Source organism: Neofelis nebulosa, chromosome 2 (genome assembly GCF_028018385.1).
Source record: "Neofelis nebulosa isolate mNeoNeb1 chromosome 2, mNeoNeb1.pri, whole genome shotgun sequence".
In the NCBI taxonomy this organism is placed as follows: domain Eukaryota; kingdom Metazoa; phylum Chordata; class Mammalia; order Carnivora; family Felidae; genus Neofelis; species Neofelis nebulosa.
Genome location: NC_080783.1, coordinates 207,315,137 through 207,325,218, shown reverse-complemented (window position 1 = coordinate 207,325,218; position 10,082 = coordinate 207,315,137). Strand labels below are relative to the sequence as shown.

At 47.4% G+C, this 10,082-nt stretch overlaps 1 protein-coding gene and 1 non-coding gene across 3 annotated transcripts in view; both read left to right on the top strand.

Moving 5' to 3' along the window:
- Positions 1–2,881: 2,881 nt before the first annotated feature.
- On the top strand, positions 2,882–2,954 carry TRNAE-CUC (transfer RNA glutamic acid (anticodon CUC)). The gene has a single exon. It is a non-coding gene; the product is annotated as a tRNA-Glu (tRNA).
- A 3,399-nt stretch (positions 2,955–6,353) lies between these two features.
- Positions 6,354–10,082, top strand: part of PINK1 (PTEN induced kinase 1) — a 26,972-nt gene continuing 23,243 nt past the window's right edge. Inside the window, exon 1 of one of the 2 annotated variants that reach the window (XM_058718827.1) lies at positions 6,354–6,829. In XM_058718827.1, coding sequence (XP_058574810.1) covers positions 6,434–6,829 — 396 coding nt within the window. In that variant the 5' untranslated portion in view covers positions 6,354–6,433. The remainder of the gene's footprint in view (positions 6,830–10,082) is intronic. The other variant, XM_058718826.1, reaches the window with a different exon arrangement.

Below are 10,082 nucleotides of genomic sequence, written 5' to 3'. Positions count from 1 at the left end.
GCTCAGTCCGTTAAGCGTCCGACTTCGGCGCAGATCATGATCTCGCCGGTCAGTGAGTTCAAGCCCCACGTCCGGCTCTATGCTGATAGCTCAGAGCCTGGAGCCTGCTTCGGATTCTGTGTCTCCCTCTCTCTCTGACCTTCCCCCACTCACGCTCTGTCTCTATCTCTCAAAAATGAATAAACGTTAAAAAATTTAGAAAATAAATAAAAGAAGAAATATTCTAGGGATGAATGACACTCTCGTGTAGAACATTAAGTCTGCAGTATAAACAGATATCCTGGCAGAAAACCACATTCCATACCCCCGACTTCACTTTCTTGGGATAGCACTAAAGAGACAGAAGATGTTGGGGTGCCTGGGTGGCTCAGTCAGTTGAGCATCCGACTTCAGCTCAGGCCATGATCTCATGGTTCGTGGGATCGAGCCCCATGTCAGGCTCTGTGCTGACAGCACAGAGCCTGCTTTGGATCCTCTGTCCCGCTCTCTGCCCCTCCCCTGCTCGCACTCTCTCAAAAATACACATTTAAAAAAGAGAGGGAGAGAGACAGAAGATGTTAAGGGAGAACATCCAGAGGATGCCCTGAGACCTGAGACTCCGTACCACTGTAGGAAGACTTTTCGTTCTCAGGAAGACAGACAGGACGAGTGGAATCAGGGCCAGGATCGCTAAGAAAGGCAGCTGCTGTCCCTGCCACCTGAGGCTGTATCTCTGCCCTGAGAATGGAAAACACAGAACCCCTACGATTTCTGCTAGAAGCGTCTCAAAAAAATCTACTTCCTTGCCCTTGCCATACAGAGGTCTGCTGAAGAATCAAGCTTTGTGCTGTGCTTGGTTCAGACCTGTCAGAAGAAACTTAGTGTTTTGCTTTGTCTTTTACAGGAGACGTGAACCATTTTCTGTTGAACATGAAACTGCACAGCCTACAGTGGAGGGTTTATTAACATCATCCTGGAGATTTTGTGTCTGCAGGTGGGTGGGTTAAGCATGAGGGTTGGTGAGGTTATTTGCAGCTTAGGGGAACAAAACCAAAGGCTGGTAACAAATGCCCTTTAACTCAAAAACATCAATACAATGGCTCATAGTGAATACATCTTACAAGCTGTGTAATCATCACAAGCCTTATGGTAAAAGGTTAAATTCTTAGGAGAGTAAAGAAAACCCTTGTGGTTAAAACGTTAAATTTCTCAGAGAACATCTTATCCCTTCTCCGCAAACATTACAGAGAAGTGCTGTCATGATAATGACACACAGCGGATGGCTAGATTTGACATTTATTTTGTTAATGTTTATTTATTTTTGAGATGAGTTGGGGAGGAAGAGGTAGAGAGAGGGAGAAAGAGAGAATCCCAAGCAGAGCCCGATGTGGGGGCTTGATCTCATGAACGGACAGATCATGACCCGAGCCAAAATCAATAGTCAGAGGCTTAACTGACTGAGCCACCCAGGCACTCCTAGATTTAATCTTTATTTTTGTAAGTTTATTTATTCATTTTGAAAGAGAGAGAGAGTACAAGCTGGGAGTGGCAGAGAGAGACAGGAGAGAGAGAATCCCAAGCAGGCTTGGTGCAGGGCTTAAACTATTGAACCATGAGATCATGACCTGAGCCGAAATCAAGAGTTGGATGCTTAACCAACTGAGAATTGAACTTTTTTTTTTAATGTTTATTTATTTTTGAGAGAGAGCAATCAAGCAGGGGAGGGGCAGAGAGAGAGGATCCTAAGAATGCTCTGCACTGTCAGTGGAGAGTCTGATACAGGGCTTGAACTCTCAGACTGTGAGATCATGACCTGAGCTGAAGTCCGATGCTTAACTGACTGACCACCCAGGTGCTCCTAGATTTGAACTTTATTTTTATTTATTTATTATTTTTTTAAATGTGTATTTATTTTTGAGAGAGAGAGTGAGACAGAGTGTGAGCGGAGGAGGGCCAGAGAGAGGGAGACACAGCATCGGAAGCAGGCTCCAGGCTCTGAGCTGTCAGCACAGAGCCCGACGCGGGGCTCGAACTCAGGAACTGTGAGGTCATGACCTGAGCCGAAGTCGGATGCCCAACCGACTGAGCCACCCAGGCGCCCCCTAGATTTGAACTTTAAATGAGACCTTTGCCCCACCTAAGTTTCCATGGATGAGCCTGAGATTACTGGAGTGTGAAATTTCTCCAACCTTCTCTTCCTTAGCTTTCTCCAAAGGACAACTTCAATGGAGCATTTAAAATTATAATTTATGGGCGCCTGGGTAGCTTAGTCAATTAAACATCTGACTTTGGCTCAAGTCATGATCTCATGGTTAGTGGGTTCAAGCCCCACAACAGGCTCTGCGCTGACAGCTCGGAGCCTGGAGCCTGCTTCAGATTCTGTGTCTCCTTCTCTCTCTCTGCCCCTCCCCCGTTCATGCTCTGTCTCTCTCTGTCCCAAAAATAAATAAAAAACGTTGAAAAAAAATTAAAAAAAAAAATTAAAGACACTATCTGATTTCTATGTGCACCTATAAATAAATTGGCAAGAAACTCATCTATTTATCAATGTATGTGTCTCCCGAATAAATATGATGGGATATCGCCAGCATCCTACAATTTCTCCCAATAAAAGAGATCAGAACGCACACACGTGCACACACACACACACACACACACACACACACACTGCTGAAACAGGTGACTACCTGTTCCTAGCCAAGGGCCCACCCCATGGCCAAGCAAGCCTGGTGGCCAGAACTCTTCAGATGATTGAAGACTCCCGCTAGCATCTACACATCCCTTGACTTCATATTTAAGGTGGAATAAAGGGATGTGAAATCTTTTGCTTGCTTTCTCTTGGTATCCTGCCTTTCCCACCATACCATCATCAGAAGAATCAAAGTGAAGATGCTCCTGGGGCGCCTGGCTAGCTCAGGTGGTAGAGCATGAGACTCTCAATCTCAGGGTTGTGAGTTCAAGCCCCATGTTGGGTATAGAGAGTACCTAAAAATAAAATTTTGGGGCACCTGAGTGGCTCAGTCGATTAAGTGTCAGACTTCAGTTCAGGTCATGATCTCATGGTTTGTGAGTTTGAGCCCCGCATCGGGCTCTCTGCTGTCAGCGCAGAGCCCGCTTTAGATCCTCTGTTCCCCTCTCTGAGTCTCTCTCTCTCTCTCTCAAAAAGGAGTAAGCATTTTATTTAAAAAATTTTTTTTTCATGTTTGTTTATATTTGCAAGAGAGAGACAGAATGCGAGTGGGGGAGGGGCAGAAAGCTGGAGAAAGAATCTGAAGCAGGCTCCAGGCTCTGAGCTGTGAGCGGTCAGCACAGAACTATGAGCAGTGAGACCATGACCTGAGCTGAAGTCAGACGCTCAACCGACTGAGCCACCCAGGCGCCCCCGAATAAAATTTTCTAAACAGATTATAAATAAATAGATAGATAGGTAGGTAAGTAAATAAATAAATTAAATTAAATCTCATAAAAAAAAAAAAACAGCAGCTCTTTAATGTTGGCTGGCCCTAAACAATGGTAAGTCCTATCCTCTATTTCAGAAATAGGCTGACTCAGATGAGCTACTATGGCAGAGCAAAGTTCAAGTCTAGGTTTATGATACAACAAAGTTCATTATTAAAATAGAATTGTTTGAAACCACTAAGTTCAAAGACAGTTGAGTAAACTTTGTGACCTTTAATGCACTATTCAAAACAAGTTCATTTTCTTAAAACTTTGAGACCATGAATGAGTTAGACCAAACTTTTCAAAAAAAGTTTTCATTATGTCAAGAAGATTATCTAAAACATTTACTGAAATATTACACCCGGAAAATTGCACAAACCAAAGTGTACATCTTGATGAATTTTCTTTTTTTTTAATTTTTTAATGTTTTATTTATTTTTGAGAGAGAGAGAGAGACAGAGTATGAGTGGAAGAGGGGCAGAGAGAGAAACACAGAATCTGAAGCAGGCTCCAGGCTCTGAGCTATCAGCACAGAGCCTGACGCGGGGCTCGAACTCACAAACTGCAAGATCATGACCTGAGCCGAAGTCGGACGCGTAACCTACTGACCCATCCAGCTGCCCCTTGATGAATTTTCATCAAATGAACATACCCAGAGCAAGAAGAAGAATGTCACGGGGCGCCTGGGTGGCGCAGTCGGTTAAGCGTCCGACTTCAGCCAGGTCACGATCTCGCGGTCCGTGAGTTCGAGCCCCGCGTCAGGCTCTGGGCCGATGGCTCGGAGCCTGGAGCCTGTTTCCGATTCTGTGTCTCCCTCTCTCTCTGACCCTCCCCCGTTCATGCTCTGTCTCTCTCTGTCCCAAAAATAAATAAAAAACGTTGAAAAAAAAAATTAAAAAAAAAAAAAAAAAAAGAAGAAGAATGTCACTAGCCCCCAAAATCCTTCTTGAATCTGCTTCTGGTAACAACCTCCCAAGGACAACTGCTATCCTGACCTCTAACACTGTAGATTAGTTTCATCTGCCCTTGAACTTTGTGCAAAGGGAATTACAAAATATTTATTCCTTTTTATGTTTGCTTTCCTTACTGATCAGTATATTTATAAAATACATCCCTGCGGTTTGCATTTAGCTGTACATACTTTTATGGCTGTTTAGTAGTCCATTGGGTGAATATACAACTTATCCAGCCCACTTACTATAGATGGCCATTTGAGTTGTTTCCATCGTCATGGAATAGCGCCACTACAAACATTCTTGGGGAAATACATATGCATTCCTGTGGGTCTATACCCAGGAGTGAAAGTACTGGGTCTCCATTCAATGTATGTATTAGTTTCAACATGTTTAAATTCACCAATTCAAAATGCTTCAAAATGAAGCATTTTGCAGTTGCCTTATTTTTACACGCTAGCCTGCTATTCCTACTTACTCCACAGCGTGGAACCAGGGCTGTCCCGAAGGACCCAAGGGAGCCCTGAAATAAACAGATTAGGCTGTGCCTATTTAGTCAGGCAATGTTAAGGTGAATCTCAAGCTAGACAAATGTCTCTGCCTGGAAGCTCACCCCCTCACACAGAGATACATGGTCACACACCCCCAAACATTTTACATACCTTCCAGGACCTCTCTTTTTTGTTAATGTTTATTTATTTTTGAGAGAGACAGAGCATGAGGAGGGGAGGGGCAGAGAGAGACAGAGACACAGAATCCAAAGCGGGCTCCAGGCTCTGAGCTGTCAGCACAGAGCCCGACGCGGGGCTCAAAATCACAAGCTGTGAGATCACGACCTGAGCCGAAGTCAGATGCTCAACCGACTGAGCCACCTAGGCGCCCCTAAAAAGAATTCTTATCTCTTAGAGACAGATACTAAAGTATTTATAAATGAAATAATGTAACATTTGGGATTTGCTTTCAAGTAATGGGCAGGAGGGTTAGTAGGAAGGTGTAAATGGATTTTAAAAACAGCTATTTGTTGGTAATTGGTGATATGGGGTTCACCATATTATTCTATTTTTTGTGTATGCTTGAAATTTCCCATTAAAAAAAGCCAAGAAAAGGAAAGAAAAAAAGAAGTCACTCAGAACAAATCCCTTCATCAGCCATTCCTAACAGTGGGTTTGGGGAACAGGACTCTGCCACTGTGACTTTGGGCAAGTTGTTCCATGTCTTGGGGCCTCAGTTTACTCATCTGAAAAATGTAGCCTTTGGGTGGGAATTCTCTTGGAGAGTCCTAGGAAGGTACCAGGACTGTGGGCTTGTAGAGAGGAGCCTAAGGGCATGAGTGGTGGGGTGGGCAAGGACCCAAGAATCAGGGCAACATGAACTTTAATCTCAGCTCTGTCAACGAATGGGACCTCAGTCACTGCCCTTTCTTTCTTATTTTTTTTTAAATGTTTTATTTAGTTTTGAGAGAGAGAGAGAGACAGAACACGAGTGGAGGAGGAACAGAGAGAGAGAGAGGGAGGCACAGTATCCGAAGCAGGCTCCAGGCGCCCAGCACAGAGCCTGACGCCAGCTCCAACTCACAAACTGTGAGATCATGACCTAAGCTGACGTCGGACACTCAACGACTGAGCCACCCAGGTGTCCCAGTCACTGCCCTTTCAATGCCTGTTTCCTTATCTGTAAAACTGACATTCCTATCTTTGTGCGAAAATTAAATAAATTAACAGGTGTAAAGAGTCTGGCGCAGCGGGTGATAGTCAATAAATATTAGTTTCCTTTATCAGTTTCTCGATTTGGCCCAGGACCAGCGATGTTCACACTCAGGATTTCCTTAACGCTTAATCCCTCCAAGCCGGGTTCAAAGAGCGCAAGAGCGAGAAACTACCCGTCGCGCAGGTGCGCACAGGGCGCCCTCTCGCGCCCAGCCGGGGAACCGCTAGAGCGGCGGCCCCGCCCCGCCCCGCCCCTCGGCGCCTGCGCCTGCGTAGAGGCGCAGTCCCTGAAGTTTGTTGTGGTGCGCGGCGTCCCGGAGGCCTGCGGCTGGGGGACCGGGTCGCGGTGCCGCCATGGCGGTGCGACAGGCGTTGGGCCGGGGCCTACAGCTGGGTCGAGCGCTACTGCTGCGTTTCACGGCCAAGCCTGGCCCGGCCTATGGCTGGGGACGGCCCGAGCGGCCGGGCCCCGCGGCGGGATGGGGCCGCGGAGAACGCCGGGGTCAGACCGCGGGACCCGGCGCGGAGCCGCGCAGGCTCGGGCTCGGGCTGCCCGACCGCTACCGCTTCTTCCGCCAGTCGGTGGTCGGGCTGGCGGCGCGGCTCCAGCGGCAGTTCGCGGTGCGGGCCCGGGGTGGCGCGGGCCCTTGCGGCCGGGCCGTGTTTCTGGCCTTCGGTCTGGGCCTGGGCCTCATCGAGGAGAAGCAGGCGGAGGGCCGGCGGGCGGCGTCGGCCTGTCAGGAGATCCAGGTGGGCGCCGGCCGGGGGCGGGGCTAATGTGGGGGCGGGGCGAGGGGCGGGGCTGGGATCACCTGCTGCCTGGGGCCTCGGCGGGTCAAGCTCTACCTCTGTCAGAGCTGGAAATTCGTTGGAAATGACCAGTGAAGGTTCATTTGCGGTGATACTGATCTCCTGATATGGAGCCAGCACCTCACATTTTTCCCTTCCTCAAACAGCACCTTTTCGTCGTTATGCTGCTAATTATAGCTCCCGCTGCACCAGGGCTAATGGCTCTGTGTTTAATTTTCTAAAATGTAATGACAGTTAAATCATAGCACTTCTGTTCCTGAGGTAGCTGTCATCCTCAGTTTATGGATGGGGAAAAGTACTCAGAGAGGTGGAGTCATTTGCTCAAAGGCACACAGCTAATAAAGGCCAGTACCCAAAGTCTGACTCTTCAAGGCCTGTGCCTTTAACCTAAGCCTCCACAGTTTAGCCAAGTTAGTGACATAGCTGAAGCCAAAGTAAAAACTATGAACAGCGGTAGAACACAGGACCTAACAGTTTTTAGTTAACCTGTGTAAATTTATCAGGAGCCACTGAATATGGGGTGGGGGTGGGAGATGAGCTTTTCAAATGCTTAAAATAGCTCAGAGATCTGTGTTTCTGTTCAACCAAAATCTGTATTAGGCATCTGCAGAGAGACAGAACCAATAGCATGTGTTTATAAACAGATTTGTTTTAAGGAGTTGTCTCTGCAATTACGGAGGCTGGCAAATCCACAATCTGTGGGGTAGTTAGGTAGGCGGGAGACCCAGGAAGAGCCATTGTTGTGGTTCAAGTCTGAAGGCCATCCACTGGCTGAATTCCCATTTCTCCCAGGGGTTCAGTCTTCTTCCTGGGATTTGAAACCACTCACTGCGTTACTACAGTGCCTGCATTGTACAGCTTAGGGTGGAGGTCAGGGAAGGTAGTGTGACTTGCCCAGGGACACAGCTGGTCAAGGACTGGGCAATGTCTGCCATGTTTTCTGGTTTCCAGCCCTTGTTCCAGTTCTCCTGACTCGTCCATCACCAGAGTGTCTCATGTTTGAGCTCTGGCCAGTTTGGGTGACAGGTGATGTCTGGCCTAGTCCCCAGCTGCTGTCCTTGTCAGCAGGAGATGTAGATGTGGAAAACAGTATGGCAGTTCCCAAACAATTACAAATAGATTTCTCATTTGATCCAGCAATTCCGCTTCTGGGTATGTGCCCGAAAGAACTGAAAGCAGAGATTTGAGCAGATATTTGTACACCCATGTTCACAGCAGCGTTGTTCACAATAGTCGGAAGACGGAAGCAGCCCACATATCCATGGATGGATGAATGGATAAACAGTGTGGTATCTAAATACAATGGAGTATTATTCAGCCTTGAAAAGAAATTCTGACCCGTGGTAGAACATGCATGAAACTTGAGAACATTATGCTAAGTGAAATAAGCCAATTACAAAAGGATAGGCGTTGGGATGCCTAGGAGTCTCTGTCGCTTAGGTGTTGGACTCTTCATTTTCAGATTTTTTTTTAAGTAATCTCTACACCTACCGACGGAGCCAGCCAGATACCCCGAGAGTCCGACCTTTGTTTTTCTCTTAGAGAGAGAGAGTGCTGGTGGGGGAGAGGAGCAGAGGGAGAGGGGGGAAGGAAGGAAAGAAAAATAAGGAAAGAGAGAAAAAAAACAAAGGAAAGAGGAAGAAAGGAAAGAAAGAAAAAAGAAAAAGAATCTTAAGCAGTCTCCACACTCAGCACGGAGCCCGACGTGGGGCTCCATCCCACGACCCTCGGATCATGACGTAAGCCGAAATCAAGAGTCACGTGCTCAACCAACTTCCACCCAGGCGCCCCTCCCCCCCCCCCAACAAGATCCAACTCTTGATGTCAGGTCTTGATCTCAGGGTCGTGAGTTCAAGCCCCTGGTTGGGTATGAAGCCTACTTTAAAAAACACACACAACAACAGGACAGATATTGTATGATTCCATTCATATGAAATACTTAGTCAATTCACAGAGACAGAAAGCGGAATGGTGGCTACCAGGGACTGGAGGGAGGAGGGAATGGGAAGTTAATGTTGAGTGTATATAGAGCTTCAGTTTTGCCAGATGAAGAGAGTCATGGTGATGGATGGTGGTGATGGTGGCACAACCGGGTGAATGTGCTTAGTGCCATGGAACTGTACATTTAAAAATGATTTAAATAGTAAATAGTCATAGCATTATTCACAGTAGCAAAATATTAAAAACAACCCGCACATCCTTCGGCAGGTGAATTGTTAAACTCTGGTACAGCCGTATGGTGAATATTAAGCAATAACCAGGCATCAACTATTGATACAGGTAACAACCTCAAGGATATTATGCCTAGTGAAAAAGGTCCCAAAGGGGTATATACTGTGTGACTCCATTTATATAACATGCCTTTTTTTTTTTTTTTTTTTTTTTAGTGTTTTTATTTATTTTTGAGACAGAGACAGAGCATGAGCAGGGGAGGGGCAGAGAGAGAGGGAGACACAGAATCCGAAGCAGGCTCCAGGCTCCAAGCTCCAAGCTGTCAGCACAGAGTCCATCGCGGAGCTTGAACTCACGGACCGTGAGATCATGACCTGAGCTGAAGTCGGACGCTCAACCGACTGAGCCACCCAGGCGCCCCCATTTATATAATGTTCTTAAAGTGACAAAACTATAGAGATGGGGAACAGATCAGTGGTTGCCAGAGGGTGGGGTGGCGAGGGGAGGTGCAGATACAAAAAGGTAGCACAAAGAGGTTCTTCAGTGATGGCACAGTTCTCAATCTTGATCATGGCGGTGACTACACGAATCTGTACGTGGAATAAAACTGCGTAGAGCTGACCTCATCCCGGCGCGGTGGCGGCGCCCAGGGCAGAATCGGAGCAGGCTAAGAGAAGACTGGAGGGAGACTGAAGGAAGAGTTTGGGGGCTTTAAGAGTCCCTGCACCTGGCGGCCCCGGTCTGTCATGGAGTCCTGGGGGCATCTGTGCCCTGAGCAGGGCGGTGGCCCTGGAGGGCAATCAGAAGAAGGGAAGGTCGCTGCTCCAGTTCCTGGCTGACCGCTTGTATGACGTGGAGGCTCTGCGAGAACACCTGTCCCGACAGCAGGTGTTGAAGGTGCCTCAGAAAACTGGACCCTTCACCGGCACCAAGGAGCATACTTGGAAGGTGCCCATTTCGTCCTGACGCAGGGGGCGCTGCCACGTTTCAGGACAAGGAGTGGATATGGTCAAACGAACGT